The 23366-nt window shown below is 43.2% G+C and overlaps 1 protein-coding gene across 1 annotated transcript in view; it reads left to right on the top strand.

Moving 5' to 3' along the window:
• Positions 1-23366, top strand: part of VWF (von Willebrand factor) — a 276575-nt gene that overhangs the window by 168402 nt on the left and 84807 nt on the right. Inside the window, exons 36-37 of the mRNA XM_082255011.1 lie at positions 7419-7611; positions 9190-9534. Of these exons, the coding sequence (XP_082111137.1) occupies positions 7419-7611; positions 9190-9534 (538 nt within the window). The remainder of the gene's footprint in view (positions 1-7418; positions 7612-9189; positions 9535-23366) is intronic.

Here is a 23366-nt window from a genome sequence, read left to right on the forward strand (position 1 = left end):
GGCTGCACTTTGTCAAGCAACTTGTCATGTTCAAAGTCGCATGACAAGTCACACAAGTGTGAATGGAGCCTAAATCTCTGAATATGACTTGGTATCAGCATCATCTTGCATTTCCTGTACAGCTTAGCTCAAACTGAGGGAGGGAGAAGCAGAACAAATAGCCATGCTGGCAGGAGGAGAAAAAAGAGTGTCAGAGAGATGAGCTCACCAGTGTACTGCTACCCCTTTCACTGTCCAGTCTGGGGCCGAGCTGTGTGGCAGAGCTGTGGAAATTTTAGGACTGGATGTACAAAACTGTAAATAGAAATACTGCTTTTAGTCCCACCATGTGTCCTGCTGTCTCATTTGATGGACAGCTGCATTTATCTAAGCAAGTAACAAGTGGGTGAGCAGAAGAGAGGGAGGCTTAGGGAAGTGTCCCTTGAAATACTGAGCAAACATTGACAGCTCATCCACATTAAAGTGATCTGTTGGGTGCAATAATGCGTGTGCAATAACACGTGTTATGGCATGTGTTGATCTGCTTTAAGAATGGGCAGCCAGTGCACCACAATGGATGACAATTTTTTTTTACATCAACGGGATTCTCATGCAGGGGATATAAACATTAAGCACGATGATGTAGTACCACATGAAGATGAATTTGAAACATCAAACTATAATGACCTACCGACCAAGGCCGGAGGTCAACACTGGGTGCCTGGGCCCTTAGGTCCAGGGTCTGGTATGGGTGCAGGGGGTGGACAAGTCCAATAAAAATAGGGGACGAAAAAAAGGGGGGGGGGAGGGGGCACAGTAAAAAACAAAAGGAGGAGTTAGAGGGGGAAAAAAGAGTGTAGAGAGGGGACAAGGAGGAGTAAAGAGAGGAAAGAGTTTGCCCAGGCTGGGGAATTGGAGGACATTTGGAGGGGAGACCCAAGTTGGTCAGATGCAAAGTTTTAAGAGCATAGGATCACCACAGGGACCACGCTTTAAGACATTTAGCGTGGTAATTGTGGAGGATACTGGTCAGCTTTTCATTATTCTTGAGGGTCGTCAGGATGCTCTTCACCTCTGCAAACTAAACAGCAGTTCTTTCCAGGCCCTGGCAATCGCATCCTTGGCAGCAATAAATAAGTAGGTGGTCAATTTCTGTTGACAGGAGCATAGGCCTGGGATCGGACAGTGAAGCAGTTCTAATTTAGTGTCCTTGCGGATAGGTGTATGAAAGAGAGTGTATAGGAGCCTAAAGACCCTCGACCAGAATCCTACCAAATGGGGGCAGGACCACCAAATATGGATTTTGTTTCCTCATTGACAACTACTTTGAAAACATCTGTCACAGTACGATGGGTTTGATTTGGTAATACGGGTCAGGACCCAGTACCAGTGGCAGCAGACCTTGTAGGTGCCCTCCATTGTGGCTGTATTGAAGGAGCATTTTGCTATGCTGGACCAGGCTTTGCTGATGCTTATTTCAACATGCAGCACATGGTATGTGCCCCGTGGTGTGCTTCTGTGTGTTAAAGCTGATCTCCGGGCATATCATTTTTTCCTATGCAGTTAGGCTGTGCCCGCACTGCATGGTTAAGTGCTCATTTCTTGTCTAGGGCTTCGGAGAGCTGAGATATACTCACCTAATCCTCCCATCCTCCCAGTGCAAGATGGGTTCCTTTGGCTCCTGCTCCCCCTCCCGCACAATCCTGCAGACATGTGTGGTGGACTGTTCCTGATGCCATCACGCCTATAGACCTGCTCTGGACGTGAAGATGTCAGGAACAGTCCACTGCAGGGGGTGCATGGGGGAGTACTGTTTTCTGGAAATCCAAGGATCAGGTGAGTATATTCTCTGTTTTTACCCCTAGACAAAACAAGCAGTTAACCTATGCAGTGCAGGCACAGCCCCATTGCATAGGAAAAAAAAAACTGCCCGGAGTTGGGCTTTAAGTGTTGCACTCTACTGTACAGTGCACTGGGGTGCTATTCACATTGAATGGCACCACTATGCCCCACACATAGAGCCTGAGCTGAATGGGGGAATAAACACCTGAGCAGATCTAATGAGGAAATAATACATGTATCTTAGCACAGACTTCTATGAAAATCAGCGAAGCAATTAAGGAAATAATAATTCCGGGGGCATTCTGTACACCCAGAATGCCATACCACATTAAAGCTGAACTCTGGACACAAAAATCTTTCAGTTGAGTATATTCCTCGATAGCTACAAATAATATATTTCTCCTTTGTCAGCATCAAATGCCTTTGAAAACCAAGACATTACCCTGTTAAAGTAGCAGTGACATTATCACTGTGCTGTACATAGCCTGTGGGAGGGGCTTAACAAGCCCCACCTACTACAGGCTTCCTGCAGAAAACTACTGGAGGGGGCGGAGATAAGAACAGTCACCCTGTACAAGGAGAGAAAGCAGCAGTGACTGGTTTTTATTAGCGGAAGTTCCTGCAAAGTAACAAAGTGTCACACTGGACTACTGCACTGTTCTGGAAGAAATACACAAAGCACACCAAGTTTTAATTAAGAATAATACACGTTAATCTTGTACTTACACATTATTTGCTTATTCTTGAGTTCAGTTTATATTTTTTGACAGCTTTAAAAAATTACAATAACTGCAGATTAAAATGCAAAGGCACTGGTATTTAATACCAATAAATTCTAATATGGCTTGTGTAGCCATTTAATTATTTTTTTTTTTTATCAAAAGTGGATTTTCCTTTAAGTGAACTAAATTGGGATTTAGTAATAAGTCACGGACTGTAGTCAGAAAGCTCCGGTTTGCAGGTTTTTATTGAGTCCGGGACATGTAACGTTATCTTGTTACATAATAAAGAATCTTAGAGGGGCTGTTGCTCAACACACAGCACCCAATATAACATCATACAGAACTTGCTGACTTCCCAGCGACCTCTGGCTGGGTGACTGCAGCAAGTGAGTAATCTCTGCTAAATGATGATGCACTGCAGAAAATATCCCAAACAGCCAGAAAATAATGTCTTACAAAGCGCTAAGGAAAATATTGCCTTACGATAACTTAGATTAAATGGATTATTGCCAGTTTCTACAAGTGCATATACATTCATGTTCATGTTTTTTTGTGTTATATTTCTATAAATGTGTAGGTGTTGTGTTGGTAGCACTATTGATTTGAGGTGTACTTACAAAAAAATAGGACTAGGTGTAATCAAGTGCTGATAGATAGGCTACACACTTGGTAAACAGCAGTGACAACTAACAGCCACACTCCTGCAACATTTCTTCATCCCACTGTAGTGCAAGCAGGCACAGCCTATGAGAAAGTGGCAACTCTGCTCCAAATTCAGGAGCAGTGCAGCATTGTTGCCACTCCATCACAGGAAGCTGCATTGGATGGACTTGGCAGGACCAGTGGTATTTGTGGGTACTAACAGAAAACTGTAAGGCCTCTTTCATGTAGGAACATAGGTGTGCTAAATTCAGGCAGGTGAAGTGCATTTTTAACTCACTTAGATATGCTTCTAATTAAGTACAACGCAGTACAAGGACAGTAGGTGCCAGCAGACCCACACTGCACTGTAGGGCTGGGACAAGAGGTGGGCAAGAGGGGTGGCTGCCCTGGGCAATGTGGAATCATATGAGGTAGAAGGCACCACAAGGAGGTTGGGGGAGAGGATTTGTGTTGGGAGAGGGAACTGGGGGGTGGCAGGGGATAAGAATTGTTGTAGGAGGGGAAATTCCTGGAGGTGTGCTAGGAGTGGTGATTTGAGGGGATTTGTGCTAGGAGGGGGAATTGGGGGGGGGGGGGGGTGGTTGTGCTAAAAAAGGTAATATGGTGGGGGGGCGGGCTTTGTGCTAGGAGGGGATTTTTTTTGGGGGGGGGGGGTGATTTGTGCTAGAAGGGATGATTGGGGGTATTTGTGCAAGGAGGGGAAATTTGGTGTGGACTTATGCTAAGAAAACAGATTGGGGAAGATTTGTGCTGGGAGGGAGGAATTTTTTTGTTGGGTTGGGGGGGGCAAAGATTTGTGCTGGGAGGGGGATTTCAGCAGGGGGCAGATTTGTACTGGGAGGAGGGGGAATTTATGCATAGGGGGTAAGCATGCACATTAGTGCTCAATTTTTTTGGGGGGGGAGGGGGGATTTTTGCTGATACATAATGCTCATACATCTGGGGGGAGGGGGGAGTGGGGCGCAATTGGGCATGTTCGCCCTGGGCTCTGAATGACCTTCTCTTGGCACTGCTGCAGTGCACAACAATGCACCAGCCATACACTGTGGTGTGTTGTGTTTAATAAAATGGTACAGATCGGATTAACCGTCCGTTGATGTGTGTTGGCAGCCTATTATAAATGAATTGACAACCTTTAGGAGAATATTACATGTTACACCCATATATAGGTTGTAACATGTAAAATGCTCCTATCCACCCACATCTTGCCGTCAATGCTCCCTGCTCTTTGACAGTGGATCTTCTCCTTACATCCACTGTTACAATTTAAATAAAAGTGCAGCCGTGTGAGGCTCCACCCACATGGCCATTTAATTAATTCACAGTTTCCTGTAAATGAATAGACTACTAGTACCATCAGTCACTGCACCTGACAGCTTGTAGTTCTCAATGAACTGTGAGGTAGCTGGTGAGCGCTCTCATAGTTCATTGATTCTTCCTACCATTCAGTACCTGCCTGCCTATATCGGAGGTATGGGCAGACAGTGTACTGAGAGTCTGCAGGATCCAGGCATTGCACCTGTAATCGGCTGATCGTGAGTATAATACTTTACAGTATGTAATGTAAAAAAATTAAAAATAAAGGAACACATTTTTACCTGCAAAAAGATGTGCATTTATTTATTTATTTATTTTAACAAAAGGTATGTGTAGAACTGCCCCCGTAAGGACTGCTGGATACTGACTGTGCGGGTTCCCCTGGTTACCAGCACATGGCTATGACTAGACAAAGCTCCTGGATCCCTCCTTGCTCCTGTTGGCTCTTGACAGAAATAAACAGCCTAGGGGTGTTGTTTTTTTTGTTTATTTGATAATTTGGGATAGGAGAAGGGAATAGTGGGATACTCCAATTCAACTATTCACAACACTTGAGGACTTCTATCTTCAGATCTCTGCTGATAGATATGGAACAGCCAGGCTGTTAATTCACCCTGCCACTGGGATGAATGGGGTTCAGTCTCTTGTTTTCTTTACTCTCTCTAACAAGGAGACTTGAAGGATGATTACCTCTCTTCAGGACATTCTCCCTAGCAACCTCTTCCTGCTGGCACCCGTTCACTGACTATGCTATGAGCAGGGGTGGCCCCCCTCAGGTCAGGCTCCTTGACACGAGTTCCTGTACTCGCGATACTGTAGAAACAGGACCTCTAGTGTCTCCCCTCTCAGTCAGCTTCCCTGGACCTCTGGGTTCAGCTCCTATTGACCACTCTTCCGGCCCTCAGAGCGACCTCCTGAGATCGCATGGCACCTTTACAGAGTCGGAGGCAGCCGCCCCCCTCCCTCCAGGACTCCGCTCTCCAACGAAAGACCCCGAGCACATGTGGTCCTGGCTTATATACAGTATTCCAACATGCACCGAGGCAGCCTGCCTTCTGCCAATCATCAGGACTGTATCAAAAGCCTATGCACCCATTCATGAGGTTTCCTCCCACTGTCCAACATGCCTCCCTATTGGACCAGTGTGAAACACTCTCTAGACTGAATGAATTGCATACTGAGCACAATGAGCTGACCTCACTAACAGATCCTGCTCTCTGGTAGGCAGAGAGCAATATAGATTTACCTGCAGCCCCTCTGGTAAGCAGACAGAGCTCAAAACTATACTTTCTCACTAGCACCTACCTAAGAGGGTGCTACATAAGCATACCTGGTATTATAGATGTGCCAAGATGTCAAAGTGATCTTATTATAAAACATATAAATCGTGAGACAATATATAATAATAAGGTGCAGAGTGCAAAAACGCAGAAACAAAATCGCAGAGACAAAAAATGGGCTAAATGTGATATGCCCCAGAAATGCTTGAAGTGCTGTGAGAAAATAAAGCTAATATCACTAAGTGCAAAAAATATACATTTTTTGGGGAAGTGTAACAGAATGTATCAGAACAAGGATGTGCACCAGAATCTAGAGTGATAAAAAATGAAAAAAAAAAAGTGCCAATAAATGGTATAGTGAAGAAAAAAGGGGGAGAGAGGGGCCCCCTATACAAAAAATAATTGTGCTGGACTAATGTCCGTGATAAAGTGCAATGTGGAGGTGAGTATCAAGGAACATAGGTGCCTGTTCCTAAAGTGTCCACTAGATGTAGCACTCACCCTTAATTTCCACCCTAAATGGCAGTAAATGATACGAGATTGGATGTAATTCCACACACGGGTGGATGGGGTCCAAGCTGTGATTACTGAGCCGGGGTTCCTGGAATCCTCGCGGATCGACAAGTCCCATCTAGGTACTCAAACACAGAGAAGATCCCCATAGTGTAGTAAGTACAATCAAACAAGTAGGCAAGTAGTAAAAACTCACGGTTCAGTCTGATTGATTCAGCAGTATGTTGCAGAGCCTTCCACACTCCAAGGGAATGGCAGACTGCAGACCGGAAGTGACACGTAGAGTACCGCCCTACATACGTTTCGTCATTGGACTTCTACTGGAGCAGTCATAAGCATAGCTTATAATGTAGCTCACATCAACACACAAAATAACACTACATTGCGGTGCGATTCCTTAGAGAAAAGGGCGCATGTCATATATTTTGTGCCTTATTGTATTTTGCCAGCTCATTTACCATAAATGGGCTGACTTAAGGTGGAGCACCTTAACGCATGGCAGTGAGTCGCATTAACACATATGTGTTTGCACAACACATAATCTGGAGGGAAGCTTAATCCTTGATGTTATAAAAATGCTGCCTGATATAAACCCCCGATCATTTATGTTTATTACCAGCCTTTTAAGGGCTTGTTTATACCATGTGCAGTTGGGTGCATTTTCTTTAATCGCATCCAGAATGCAAACACACCATTGTGTTCAGTGTCAGGGCTTTCATAAAAAGGAGAGCAGCATGCTTTTCTTTGCACCAGAACATGCATAAATGCATGCACGGTTGTATAAGCAAGCATAAACATGAGAAAAAATGTTTGCATACTAAACATAGATTTTTGTAGTGAAGGAAAAAAATGGCAAAAGTTACACCAGAAATGGATTACAACCCATTTTTGAATGCACATGCAGAACTGAACACTGAAAGTGGGCATTGTGGTGTACACGAGGCTCAAATGTAGTGCAGAGGTATTGACGGGTTTTACAATTCTTACAATAAAAGTCAATTTTTCAGAAGGAATTACTGTTTTAGACCAAATAATGTGGCATTTATTAAAAATTTCTTTGTTTGTAACCTCTAAAAAAAAAATTCAACTATTTTTTTTAAAGGTATCTGTCAATGGAGGATCAGTCACCGTACCACATCACAGCAGTGTGTTTGATATTGATCGGTATGGAGCTGTTATACATGAAGTCAAGATTCCTAAACTAGGATTTACGTTTACCTTTACACCATCAATCAATGAGTTTATACTGCAGCTTAATCCCCATGTGTTCTCTTCAAGTACATCAGGACTTTGTGGTAAGTACCGCATAGATAGATACACTATACATACACTAGATAACCAAAAGTACTAGGAGGCCTGCCTTTTCAGGCACATGGACTTTAATGGCATTCCTGTCATACTCCGTAGGGTTCAATATTGAGTTGGTCCACCCCTTGCAGCTATAACAGCTTCAACTCTTCTGGGAAGGCTGTCCACAAGGTTTAGGAGTGTGTCTATGGGAATGTTTGACCATTCTTCCAGAAGGGCATTTGTGAGGTCATGCACTGATGTTGGACAAGAAGGCCTGGCTCACAGTCTCTGCTCTAATTGATCCCAAAAGTGTTCTATCGCATTGAGGTCAGGACTCTGTGCAGACCAGTCAAGTTCCTCCACCCCAAACTCACTCATCCATGTCTTTATGGACCTTGCTTTGTGCACTGGTGCGCAATCATGTTGGAACAGGAAGGGGCCATCCCCAAACTGTTCCCACAAAGTTGGGAGCATGAAATTGTCCAAAATGTCTTGGTATGCTGACGCCTTTTGAGTTCCCTTCACTGGAACTAAGGGGACAAGCCCAACCCCTAAAAACAACTCCACGCCACTATCCCCCCTCCACCAAATGATTTGGACAAGTGTACAAAGCAAGGTCCATAAAGACATGGATGAGCAAGTTTGGGGTGGAGGAACTTGACTGGCCTGACCTCAACCCGATAGAACACCTTTGGGATGAATTAGCGCAGAGACTGCGAGCCAGGCCTTCTCTCCAACATCAGTGCCTGACCTCACAAATGTGCTCCTGGAAGAATGGTCAAACATTCCCATAGACACACTCCTAAACTTTGTGGACAGCCATCCCAGAAGAGTTGAACCTGTTATAACGGCAATGGGTGGGCCAACTCAATGTTGAATGCTACGGACTAAGACTGGGATGCCATTTAAAAACGATAGAATGAGATAGATAGATAGATAGATAGATAGATAGATAGATAGATAGATAGATAGATAGATAGATAGATAGATAGATAGATAGATAGATAGACAGACAGACAGACAGACAGACAGACAGACAGACAGACAGACAGACAGACAGACAGACAGACAGACAGAGACATTGACATTGACATTGCAAAATAAATTCACAATAACCTTTCTGTCCTAATCCACCCATTAACAAAACATGAAAACAATACATCACACACTCATTCATAGTACATACAGTAAATCAAATCAATATCAAAAATACTAAAACATTACCTTTTAGAAATATGAACACCTGTTATACCTATGTTTGTGTAGGCCTCAACCTCAGCTCAAATCAACTCTCCCACAAATAAACTAGAGGACCGCTTTTTCCACCCAAGACGATCTTATTGATCTGTAGTAAGGAAAGGCATACAATTGGGTGGATGTGGCTTGAGCTCTGATTGGACTGGAGGCCTGAAATCATGAGGCTCAGAAAGGGCTTCTTTGTGTTGTAAAAGTAGCCATAGGTACCACAAAATACTGTGTTGTCATTTCTACTTGTTTAGCACATGTGACAGGTTTACTGTAATGTTGCACTCTTCTGGTTAAAACATATTAAAGAAAATGTCCTTTTTTGATTCCTTGAACAGGTGTATGTGACCACAATTCAGGTAATGACTTTACACTAAGGGATGGCACGGTAACTAGAGACAGTAACCTTTTCATAAAGGAGTGGACCTTGCCCGACCATATGGGTAAAGTATGTGAACCTATAATAGAAGATGTCTGCACCCATCCTCCCAGCCCCCAGTGTAACGTCCTGCTCTCCCAAACATTTGAAGCATGCCACTCCAAGATTCAACCCAGCACCTACTTCTCCCTGTGCCAGGAGAACAGCTGCCATGGACAAGACTTTTGTGATATCATTGCCGGATACAGCCACCTTTGCCGAATACACGGCGTGTGTGTAGACTGGAGAACAACAGACCTTTGCCGTGAGTACACTATGTCTTACTTATCTGCAGGAAAACATGACTAAAGTAGCAAAAGCACAATCTATAGATAGTGATATCACTGCTTACTGTAAAGAATTTGCTAAGAACTGGTTTGCTTTACTCTGCCATCCCTAGCCACGTGTAGTTACTTTCTTTCACTTCCCGACTGCTCTATTTAGTGCTGGGAGCTGAAGAAAACTCTGGCCATTTACAGGTTTGGCTCTCTTACAAATCAATTGTCAGTCCAGAAAGAGTGTGACTCTGTCATTCTGCCTCTCTGTACATTATAAGTGACACCAAAATATTAAAGCTGAAGTTTAGGTATAGCAATTTTAACATAGATACATTGGTCCAGCTTAGACAAATGTAAGTTTGTATGTATCAAAGCTTTGGGGTCTGGCAGCACAGATGCCAGGGTGGTCCCCACTAGCTTCAACCTTGTATTAATTTAGAAAATCTAAAGTGTTCCCTAAATTGCACCTTTGCCAAGTGAATTACCTCTTGTTCAGCAAGCAGCAAGACAACCACCTGGCACGGGTTCTGGAAGCTAGTGGAAATTGCTGTAGTTGCGGTGCCTACTACAGATATTTCTAGCCTCCAGAGGGATCCCACAGGTATGGCGCATAAATTGGTGAAAGCTGGACCCATGTAACTATGTAAATTCCATATGCAAATTTTAGCTTTGCTGATAAAATATCCACAACCGAATCTCTTTACCACAGCCACAGGTAAAAGTGATAGTGCTTAATCAGCATAGGAAATGGGCATTGGAAATAGAGTTTAACATCAGTTTTAGTACGATATCTGACTGTGATTTGTTTTTTCAAGACTACATGTGCTCTTAAAAACCTTACACACAGTGCTAAAATGTGTAGCCTATTTAGAGGTACAGGCCACTGAAGCCATTTTATTTTCTTGTACTAGTGCAATAGTACAAAGGACTCCTCCACGCTAGTGTCAGGAATCAGCAGCAAGGATGGCCAAATTTGCTTAGCTACACTAGGAAACTGAGACCAGAATATATATATATATATATATATACCATGTATATATATATGTGTGTGTGTGTTTGTATATACAGTATCTCACAAACGTGAGTACACCCCTCACATTTTTGTAAATATTTTATTATATCTTTTCATGTGACAACACTGAAGAAATGACACTTTGCTACAATGTGAAGTAGTGAGTGTACAGCTTTTATAACAGTGTAAATTTGTTGTCCCCTCAAAATAACTCAACACACAGCCATTAATGTCTAAACCGCTGGCAACAAAAGTGAGTACACCCCTAAGTGCAAATGTCCAAATTTTGCTCAGTTAGCCATTTTCCTTCCCCGGTGTCATGTGACTCATTAGTGTTACAAGGTCTCAGGTGTGAATGTGGAGCAGGTGCGTTCAATTTGGTGTTATCGCTCTCACTCTCTCATTCTCTCATACTGGTCACTGGAAGTTCAACATGGCACCTCATGTCAAAGAACTCTCTGAGGATCTGAAAAAAAAATAATTGTTGTTCTACATAAAGATGGCCTAGGCTATAGGAAGATTGCCAAGACCCTGAGCTGCAGCACGGTGGCCAAGACCAGCAGTTTAACAGGACAGGTTCCACTCAGAACAGGCCTCGCCATGGTCAAACAAAGAGGTTGAGTGCACATGCTCAGCGTCTTATCCAGAGGTTGTCTTTAGGAAATAGACGTATGAGTGCTGCCAACATTGCTGCATAGGTTGAAGGGGTGGGGAGGTCATTTTTGTATTTCCAAATATTATCCAGTATTTGTTTAAGTAGCAGCAGTGTTTCCACAGTATAGCAGTCAAGTGACTGACTCCTCCTAAAGCGCAAAGATATTTGGACTTGACAGTGGGTGTCTAAGTTTATATATATATATTTGAGTTTGTCTTTTTTCTACTTTGCTGCTATGGAGGCTATCAAGTTCTTAAGTACTAGAACTTTGGATATTAAGAACATCTTCTCTATTAATAACATACCTCCAGTTGATGAAGATATCAGTGTGACCTTAAAAACACTGTCTCTCACTCTTGAGAAACAGGTGAGGGCGTGGTGGGACATCACCACCCTGGAGGCTTATATAGCAGAAGGGATTATCAGCCGGGGTCTCAGATGGGATGCAGCACCACAAGATGGATTGAACGACGACCTGTCCATTCGTGAGTGGTATGACTTCTTCCATCAAGTGGGGCTGGACCTACAGGCTTTGGTTCTAAAAAGGAAGAAAAGGAAAATGGATCTTTTGAATAAAAAGATCCATGACCTACAAACTAAAATAGAAACCAAAAATGATTCCCCTGAGGTAAGGGAATTTAGTACGAGCACCAAAGTTAAATTAGACAAAATTGATAAAGAGACACATCTCAAAAAAGTAAAGAAATTTACAAGGGACCGACAGGATTTTAAAAATTGTCAGGTTTTTTGTTGGCAAGCAACGTTACCAGGGCCTATCCCCGTGGAGGCCCCAAGTATAGTGGAACCTATGGAGGCCACAGGGAACGAACTGGGAGGTGCTCAAGCTCCTGTTACCCCAGTCCAGACCCCAGTTGTACGCCCCAAAATGGGTGTGTCACACATACCTGTTAGACCCATGTTGGAGTGGACAGGACCTCCAATTAAGGGTGTGAACAGAGGTAATAAAAATAAAAGGGGTACTACAAGAGGTGGTTCCCAGGGAGCGGGGATTCCAACTCACAACCAGTATCAGGCCTTGGCCAACAGATCCAATGGAGTGACGGATGATACTGGACCCAAAACTCCACTAAACCCACCTAGACAGCCTTTTTTGGGGCGGGGCAGGGGCAGGGGGAGGGGCCGGAGTCGTCCATACAACACCCAATACTCACAACCGGAGAGACAACTGTATCGAGAAAGCACAGGCCCCGAAGAGGAGTACGGGCCGGAAGGAGGATACAGCTCCAAAAAAAGAAGGAGAGACTGGTAAATGAGGGGATATTTAATATCAGCAGTGTGACTTTAAATAAAGGTGAACTCCATATTTTGGACCAAGGGCTTAAATGCGCTCCAAAAAAGCCCATTAATAAATTCAATACCTATATTGATGTACACAAGTATATTAGAAAAGTGAATTTGAAAAAACACTTTCTAAATAACCCCATCACATCAATCAGCAATAGGAACAATGGAAGGATGATAAATAGTGGTTTACGTAATAAATCCACTTTCAACCCACCAGTGAGCAACAACCACTGTTTTGAAGTATTTAAAAGTCTAGTCCTACGGGACCTGCAGGCCTTGGAACCAGGGTTTGAAATAACCAAGAAGTATAAACACATACAGGAAGGCCTAGATTCGCTAGAATCTCGTAAAGAGATTATCATCCGCCCAGCAGACAAGGGCGGGGGAGTGGTGGTGATGGACAAGCAATTCTATCACGATCAAATCATAGCTATGTTAAGTGATACTACAACTTACACCAGATTATCAAAAGATCCGACTGGTGACTTTGTGAATGATTTGAAACGGTTGGTAGAATCGGGTTTCAGGGACGGTGTCCTAACAAAGAAGGAACGCAACTATTTAACACCTAGTGCGTGCCGGATCCCGATTCTATACACGTTGCCTAAGGTCCATAAGGACGCAACTAACCCTCCTCCACGCCCAATTGTGAACGGGATTGGATCAGTGAGTGCCAGACTGGGCCAATACTTGGACCAGTTTTTACAGAAAAGTGTGGTTCAAACCAAAGCCTTTCTGAAGGATACTACGGATCTTCTTCTCATGCTGGATGGTGTGGTACTTGGGGACGACTCGCCGGTCTTCCTTGTGACGGCCGACGTGTCGTCCCTGTACACCATCATCCAGCATGATGACGCCTTGTTATCCTTAAATTGGGCACTTAGTCAGAGGGAGGATCTACCTCGAGAACAGAAAGTATTCATTGGTAGGGCTTTAGACTTTTGTCTGAGCCATAACTATTTTTGGCATCAAAGTAGGTTTTACAGTCAAAAAACAGGTGTTGCCATGGGTGCCAAATTTGCCCCCAGCCTGGCAAATTTGTTCATGTCGGAGTGGGAGGACAAGTTTGTCTTTAACCAGATACGACATGAACTCAGGCTGTACAAGCGCTTTATTGATGATATCATTTTCATCTGGCAAGGGGCAGAGGAGCATTTGGTGGTCTTCATGGAACACCTAAATACCAACCACAATAATATTAAGTTGGATTTTCATCATAGTCCTGATGAAATCAATTTCCTGGATGTCACCATTAAAAGAGAAGGTAACAGATTAACCACGAAAGTGTACTTCAAAATGACAGACAGGAATAGTTATTTGGCCATCCAAAGTGGACACCACCCTAACTGGCTTAGGAATATCCCTAGGGGCCAGTTCATCCGAGTCAGACGGAACTGCACTTCTGTAGATGACTACAGGGAACAAGCAGCAGTTTTGAGGGATAGGTTTGTGGCCAAAGGCTATGATGAGACCAACTTAAATAAAGAAATTACCAAGATTGGGAATGCCCCCAGACCATTAAGACCTGCAGCTAAACCTGCTAGGATGGACGATGATCCTAAACAATGGAGCTTCTTGTCAGATTTTTCCAGCGATTACAAGAAGGTAGAGGAAATCTTTAGACACCATTGGCCTATATTACAAATGGATAGAACATTATGTTCAGCCTTACCAGCCAAGCCATTGTTTATATATAGGCGGGCCCCAAATTTTGGTGATCAAATCGTAAAGAAAGTACTAGACCCTCCCAATGTCTCCTTCTTCCCGGACATGAAGGGGTCTTTCACCTGTGGAAGATGTAGAGCCTGTTCATTTACACCGACCAATTTCAGGAGAAGGGACTCCTTCATGGTTCGAGCTATCAACAAATCCTTCAAAATTAAAAGCTTAATTACTTGTGACACCACACATGTGGTCTACGGACTGATGTGTCCCTGTAATTTAGTTTATATTGGCCGTACTAAGCGGGCCTTGAAAGTTAGAGTAGGTGAGCATATCACCAACATTTTGAAAGGAAATCGCGATCACAACGTGTCTGCACATTTCCGCCAGTTCCACCAGAGGGATCCTAGGAGCCTCCACTTCTGGGGGATTGAGCGAGTTACCCCGTCGTGGCGGGGGTCAAATTGGGTGAGGGAATTATCCAAATGTGAGACCAAGTGGATTTTCCTCACCCAGGCCCTCGCACCGACGGGGTTAAATATAGAGTTAGACTTGAATTGCTTTATTAGCGATTCTTGATCTTTCACTTTCCCATCACTCCCAAAATGGTTACTGGAGTATTATTGATTAGGCTTAATTGATATATTTTTTGTACCATTGGTGCGCTTTTTTAATATGCTTTTTATCATTTTTAATAGATATTATATTGGTACCTTCAGTTTGGGGTACTGATTATTGCAATATAGATTGTGTGTTGCATTTTTACTTTATATTAAGATGACCTGTTTTATATGCAGAATGTTACTGGTAATGCTCTGCAGATCCACATCGGCACGGGGTAGTACTCCAAGGAATATTAATGTTATCTTTTTCCCATATTATGTGATTTGGATTGTCATTTTTCAGTGCTAAAGTGAATCTACATTATATGGCAGGTTTCCGTATTGTTGTTATTGATGTCGGAAGTTCCACAGTGCGGTGAGCTGGTTAACTTCCGGTTTACTTACCTCATTGCCGATTGGACGCAGAGCGTTCCAGCAGGGCTATTTAGATGCCGGATGTTGTCGTTTAGGTCACGCCTCCAGTTGAAGTCGGACATGACGAAACCGGTCGGGGCGTGACCAGACGACACATCCGACATCACGTGACACGGCAGAGGAGCTACCCGGAAGGGACTGGGCTGGCGTGGAGTTAGCCCAGTACACTGGACGAGTTAGGCTTCCTCTTTGACCGATATGGAATTCAATGCCTATCCATATGCTTTTACATGTGGGTGCAAAATTTATATATTTTAATAAAGCAAGTGTTTTGATGGTACTTCACTATTTGGAGCCCTTCTTTCTCTCCATAATACCATTACATTGAGGAAAGTGTGTGAAGGGTACTTCTATGCGGCAGTGGTGAAGAGACTCTGGTCTTCCATGCGTGTACTCCCTACATCTGTATGGTATCCCTGCTCAGTTTGCTCTGGTGTGAGAACACTTGAGCATCGTTTTCTGGTGAGTTGCCATTTCTGCTATCTATCGGTGTGACACCTGGTGGTGGATGGTGATCCATTTATATACTTCACGCACTCCTGGATTTTATGGACTTGAAGGACATTGCTTTTCTCTATATGTTTTTGAGTGTTTATCAAGCAGTATCTTTGACAAGCATGCTTTTTACACTTTAAGTCATCTAACAGTGATTTCATGCGCTACTCCTTTTTCCATTTTTGTATTTCCAAATATTATCCAGTATTTGTTTAAGTAGCAGCAGTGTTTCCACAGTATAGCAGTCAAGTGACTGACTCCTCCTAAAGCGCAAAGATATTTGGACTTGACAGTGGGTGTCTAAGTTTATATATATATATTTGAGGTCAGCCTGCTATAGTGCTCAGACCATACCCTGCACACTGCATCAAAATGGTTGTCGTTCCAGAAGAAAGCCTCTTTAAAGATGATGCACAAGAAAGCCTGCAAACAGTTTGCTAAAGACAAGCAGACTAAGAACATGGATTACTGGAACCATTTCCTGTGGTCTGGTGAGGCCAAGATAAACTTATTTGGTTCAGATGGTGTTAAGCATGTGTGGCGGCAACCAGCTGAGGAGTACAAAGACAAGTGTGCCTTGCCTACAGTCAAGCATGGTGGTGGGAGTGTCATGGTCGGTCTGGGGCTGCATGAGTGCTGCCGGCACTGGGGAGCTACAGTTTATTGAGGGAACCATGGATGCCATCATGTACTGTGACATACTGAAGCAGAGCATGATCCCCTCCCTTCGGAGACTGGGCTGCAGGGCAGTATTCCAACATGATAACGATCCCTAACACTCCTCCAAGTTAACCACTGCCTTGCTAAAGAAGCTGAGAGTGAAGGTGATGGACTGGCCAAGCATGGCTCCAGACCTAAACCCTATTGAGCATCTGTGGGGCATCCTCAAATGGAAGGTGGAGGAGCGCAATGTCTCTAACATCCACCAGCTCCGTGATGTTTTAATGGAGGAGTGGAAGAGGACTTCAGTGGCAAACTGTGAAGCTCTGTTGAACTCCATGCCCAAGAGGGTTAAGGCAGTGCTGGAAAATAATGGTGGCCACACAAAATATTGACACTTTGGACATAATTTGGATATTTTATCTTAGGAGTGCACTTACTTTTGTTGCTGGCGGTTTAGACATTAAGTGCCGGTTCACACTAACGCGCACGACTTCGGGGGCGACCTGTGAAGTCGCGTGCACCGCGACTTGCACGGACTTCATAATATGAATATCAATGCAAGTCACTCTGATGTCGCGACTTGAGTAGCTCCTATTAGAACGGTTCCCGTAGCAGTGCATGGACCGCGACTTGCCAGGCTGACCAGTCGCAGTAGTGTGAATAGGCACTTATGGCTGTGTGTTGAGTTATTTTGAGGACAGCAAATTTACACTGTAATGCAAGCTGTACACTCACTACTTTACATTGTAGCAAAGTGTCATTTCTTCAGTGTTGTCACATGAAAAGATATAATAAAATATTTACAAAAACGTGAGGGGTGTACTTTGTGAATTTATTAATAGTAAACAAAAGGCATCCAAACACCAGCAAACGGCAAACATAAGGATATAAGTAAACCAGAAACCCAGTGACAAAATACCTATCCAAATACCTATCCAATACCTATCCAAACTGTATACTTAATTACCTTACTTAATTACCTTAATTACCTTACTGACCTAACAAAAGAACAGAAACCCTAACTATCGGGCGAACTATATATTATATAAAAAAAATGGGGAATGCAGGAAAACAAGGTAAAACTGGAGGGGTAGGGAACGAACATATAGGAAGGAGAAACCAAATCTGGGATCAGGAACAAAGGGAAGTAGGAACAAGACAGCAGGGTTCAGGTTATTGTCCAAGACAAGAGCACAGTCAAAAGCAGGCATAAACGCTAGCAGTATCTGGCAGCAAGCAAAACACTGAGTGACTCGAAGTGTAATGGTAGATGAGGGACACCGGAACTACAACCTCCAGCTCTAGGGAGCACAGTGCCACCAGTAGGTGATTCAGGTCCTGACAAAAGGGTTTGGTGGGAATGTGTTCAAGCTTAGTTTGTGGGTTCGTGTGGAATAGTTTTTAGGATTAGTTGGCAACTTCCCATCCATACAGGCACCTTACAGGTGGTTATTGTAGACATTTTCGAAAATATGAAACCTACTAACAATTGTCCAGAATAATCTTTATTAGACATAGCAGTCAACAAAGGAAATCCATTGCATTTTGGAGGCTAACAATGCTCGCCTGGTGGTTGTAAAATCTGTACTGCTTTGAGTGCTTGTAGTAAAATACATTTCTATCCTTCATATAAGTCAGCATATAAGTAGTAAAGGTAAATTGTTGTTAATGTTCTCGTTATAAGTTTAGTATGAATTGCAAAGCTTGTGCATTTTAGAGACATTTTACTTTCCTATACCCACACACATCATTGTCATTATTTTCCTTTCTTTTGCCCTCCTCTGGAAACACCCCCCACCCCCCGCCATCTCTACCATAAACCCCCCTCCCACCCATTTACTGCCCATTGTTGTGACATCATGCTTCCACTGCTGGAGTTTTAAGGACCCCCCTCCCACCTATTTACTGCCCTTTGTTGTAACATCATGCTCCCACTGCTGGAGTTTTAAGGACCTGTAAGGTCTGACATACAGCCAATGAGAATGGTCCATGCCACCAAGCATTGATTTAGACACCCGAAGAAGGTCCCAGGTAACCACAAATTTAGGTATGTAAAATTGATATTCAGTTTAGTTTAGTTTTGTGTTGTGTCGGTGTTCTTTGTAGGTAGGGGGATCCCTGGCCAGAGTTGAACTTCAATTCTTTTAACTGGGATGTGTTTAAAAAAAAAGAGTACTGGTAATTAAAAAAATAAATAAATAAAAGTTCTGACAGTATTTTAGTATACAGAAGTAGAGATCTCCCCATAGATTATTTATTACAGGACAGTGTCTGCTGGATTTTCCATTGCCTCATACGACGCAACTAATATCCAGCATTCTGTTCAAACACACTCAGTCTCAGCATGTTTTAAATGGAGTCACCCATATTAAGCGGGGGTTTTTTACCCTTTGAGAAGTGTGAGCTCTACATGACTGATAAGATAATAACACCTGATGCCATCTGTCTTCACTAGGACAATATAAGCCTTCTCATTACAGGACACCCTTAAGTCAGGTAGCAGGCTGTCACTGCTTGTATCCCAGCCTAATGTGAATCACCCCAGTGGAAAAAAATATCTGTATAGGTTATAAGTATCTAAAAGCCCAAAATCTGAATATGATATTCTTATATACAGTATATATACAGTATATACACTATTACCAAAAGTATTGGGACACCTGCCTTTACACACACATGAACTTTAATGTCATCTCAGTCTTAGTCCATAGGGTTCAATATTGAGTTGAGTAAGGCTGTCTACAAGGATTAGGAGTGTGTCTATGAGAAGGCCTGGCTCACAGTCTCTGCTCTAATTCATCCCAAAGGTGTTCTGTCGGGTTGAGGTCAGGCCAGTCAAGTTCCTCCACCTCAAACTTGCTCATCAATGTCTTTATGGACCTTGCTTTGTGCACTGGTCCAAATAATTTAGTGGAAGGGGGATTATGGTGTGGGGTTGTTTTTCAGGGGTTGGGCTTGGCCCCCTAGTTCCAGTGAAGGGAACTCTTAAGGCATCAGCATACCAAGACATTTTCATGCTCCCAACTTTGTTGGAACAGTTTGGGGTGGCCCTTTCCTGTTCCAACATGACTGTTGCACAAAGCAAGGTCCATAAACACATGGATGAGCAAGTTTGGGGTGGAGGAACTTGACTGGCCTGACCCCAACCCGATAGAACACCTTTGGGATGAATTAGAGCTAAGACTGTGAGCCAGGCCTTCTCTCCAACATCAATGCATGATCTCACAAATGCGCTTCTGGAAGAATGGTCAAACATTCCCATAGACACTCCTAAACCTTGTGGACAACCTTCTCAGAAGAGTTGAAGCTGTTATAGCTGCAAAGGATAGGCCAACTCAATATTGAACCCTACGGACTAAGACTGGGATGCCATTAAAGTTCATGTGCGTGTAAAGGCGTGCGTCCTAATACTTTTGGTAGTTTAGTGTATATATATAATATACCGCACAACAACTTTCCAAGGGTCTTAGTACTTTCAAAAGAAGATATATCTTTGCCCCTACAGGGCAGCTAGGTTTTGAGTATAACTAAACCCAGGAGCAAAATGTTATTATATATTCTAGCTTACCAGTCCTTAGATGTGTTGGCTGCATCAGTTTTCTATTTTTAAGTAAAGAAAGTTTGCTGCAAGTACAGAAAATACCTATTCTGCTTACCAGAAACGCAGTGTTATTCTCATTTCCTGTATACTGAACCAATTCTAAAGCTCTTCTGTTAGCATGTCCAGACATGGATGCAAAAAACATTCTCATATATTTTATTGTGATTAGTGGTTCTGCCACTAGGTGGTAGTGTGTGTTATGTTTAATACCTGCCTAATATACAGTGCATCCGGAAAGTGTTCACAGCGCTTCACTTATCCACATTTTGTTATGTTACAGCCATATTCCAAAATCGATTAAATTCATTATTTTCCTCAAAATTCTACAAACAATACCCCATAATGACAATGTGAAAGAAGTTCGTTTAAAATCTTTGCAATTTTATTAAAAATAAAAAACAAAAAAAATCCCCTGTACACAAGTATTCACAGCCTTTGCTCAATACTTTATTGAAGCACCTTTGGCAACAATTACAGCCTCAAGTCTTTTTGAGTATGATGCTACAAGCTTGGCACACCTATGTTTGGACAGTTTCTCACATTCTGCTTTGCAGGACCTCTCCAGCTCGATCAGGTTGAATGGGGAGCATCGTTGCACAGCCACATCTCTCCAGAGATGTTCAATGTAAGATTCTGGTACCTCCGGTACCCTTAATCACCACTTTCCTCTGTAATGCGTCCCACCTTTCTCTTCAGGTGGTACGCATATACCTTTAAGAACAATGATGTCACTGCTGAGCGCCGCAGAGCGGCTATTTCAACCGCCGGCGGTCTCACTCACATTTTCGTTCAACCTGCCTTGCTATCCACATGCTTTCAAGCCTGTCTCTCGATCGGAACCTCCAGCCATTCCCTTTACCTGGAGCAGACCGGAACCTCGCTACTGATCCCTGTATCTCGCTACCGGATCATTCCTTATCTACTGGACCTCTCTAAACTACTAACATTACAAGTGATAAGTACCCCGCAGGGGAACCCTCCATAACCTTATTGCACTATCTACCTATGCACATTAAGCACTGTTACATAGATTGCTAGCTCTTCAGCCTACTACCATCTATCATCTGCACTGCTGCATAGATTGCTAGCTCTTCAGCCTACTACCATCTATCATCTGCACTGCTGCATAGATTGCTAGCTCTCCTGTCTACTACTATCTATCCTTGCACTGGGTTAGTCTATCCTGTATTTGTCATCTGCTGTCCTCACCACCTGTTAGCATATTCGATACTAACCTATCTGCATTCCTAAATACCATCTTGAACTCTCCTATACAAAACCTATCAAGTCATTACCATCCTTGTCACTGTTCACACCTGTCCCTTCAGCACATCACCTTCATACTATCATATACATTCTATCACTCCAGGAACATCTCATTGAGTGTGTATATATCTGTATGTTGAAGCTGACAGGCCCACGGTGATGAGTCCTGGAGAGTTGGATCTGGTATTCAACACATCTCTACATGACTACTGAGTGGAGATTTTGCAGCTGCAAATCCAGCCTATACTAAAAACGCAGGAGCGTTACAGATTGAACGAACCTTAAAAATGGATTCAGCAGAATTACCCACTCAAGTGACACAATCAACACAACAAGTAAAAGCGTTAATACTTGCTTTGACTGACGTACAAGAAAAGAATCAGACTCTGACACAGCAGGTAACCCAGCTCTCACGGCTTACTGCTGTTCAGCCTCCTGAACCTAAAATAAACCCTCCTCTAGTGTTTACAGGCGATCGGAAAAAATTTAGTGAATTCAAAAACGCATGTCAATTGCTTTTTTTGTTAAAACCCCGTACATACCCCACTGATCAAATAAAAGTCTGTACCGTTATTTCATACTTGACGGGTGATCCACGGGCCTGGGCAGACTCTCTCTTTGAGAATAATGATCAGATTCTCAACACCTATTCCTTATTCCTAGCGGAACTCGCTAGTTTATACGATGACCCCAATAGGCAGAGTACTGCTGATATTCAGTTGAGGGCCTTAAAACAAGAAAGGAGACCTGTAGAAGACTTTGTATCTGAGTTCAAAAGATGGACCCTTGATTCAGGGTGGAATGACACATCTTTGCAAACTCAATTCAGACTCGGGTTATCGGAAGCTGTTAAAGACGAGCTCGCCCGAGCGGATTTACCTGGCACCTTGGAGGCCTTGATACAACTTAGTATCAACATCGACAGACGACTGCGAGAAAGAAGGGCTGAAAAGATGGGAATGCCATTGTCTAGTCCTTCTCAGATTTCGGTCGTTGACCCTTCTCCCATGGATGTAGGAACCATACGCCCACCTTTAACGACTACTGAACGAGCTAGAAGAACATCCAGAAATCTCTGCGTGTACTGCGCATCCTCGAATCATTTGATAAGCACCTGTCCCCTTGTCCGCAAAAAAGAGGGTGAGTGTTCACATGTCTTGCTGGGAGGATTAACGACTTCCTTTTCTAACCCCTATCTTTATGTTCATTTAATATTACAGTGGGACCAAACTAGGATCACCACTAAGGCTATGGCCGACACTGGATCTTGTGGAAACTATATTGATACACGCTTTTTTACCTTAAATAAAATACCTATTATTTCAAAATCTAAGCCTGTTCCTGTTAGTTTCATTAATGGTATTCCACTGTCTTCTGGTCCAATCACCAACTAGACACAGGCACTCCTTGCCACTACCAACGAATCACATGTGGAGACCATCACCTTTGACATACTATCCTCACCCCATTTTCCTATTATTTTGGGACTTCCCTGGTTACACACACACCAACCAATCATAGATTGGAAAAAACGGACTTTGGTTTTCCCTTCTCACTATTGTGAGAATACGTGTAACCTCCCATCTTATGGGAAGATTCTGTCTGTGGTGTCAGATGAAATTGCACCACTATGCTATCAGGATCTGTCCGAAGTGTTCCTTGAGAAAAATGCTCAAGTGTTGCCTCCCCACAGGGATTACGATTGCACTATCGATCTACTCCCTAACAGCGGATTGCCTTTCGGTCATGTTTGTCCCCTTTCACAGGATGAACTTTCTCGTCTCGGGGAATGCTTGGATGGGAATTTGACGAAAGGGTTCGTTAGACCCTCTACTTCTTCCACTGCTGCAGGACTTTCCTTTGTCCGCAATAAAGATTCCAGTCTCAGGCCTATTATCGATTATAGGCAATTAAACACGCCTGCAGACAAAAATAAAAAAGCGGATGCGCTATCACGATTAACCGAAGATAACTGCGCCGAAATCCCTTCCATTCCCATAATACCCTATGAACGCATTATTGGTGTTGTCCGTTCCTTGAAGGAAGAGATTTTGCACAGTATAAGAATGGATTCACCTCCACCACAACTAAGTACTGATGCAGAAGGCTTCCTCTATTACAAT

Source organism: Pelophylax lessonae, assembly GCF_965119305.1.
Source record: "Pelophylax lessonae genome assembly, chromosome: 4".
Classification (NCBI taxonomy): Eukaryota; Metazoa; Chordata; class Amphibia; order Anura; family Ranidae; genus Pelophylax; species Pelophylax lessonae.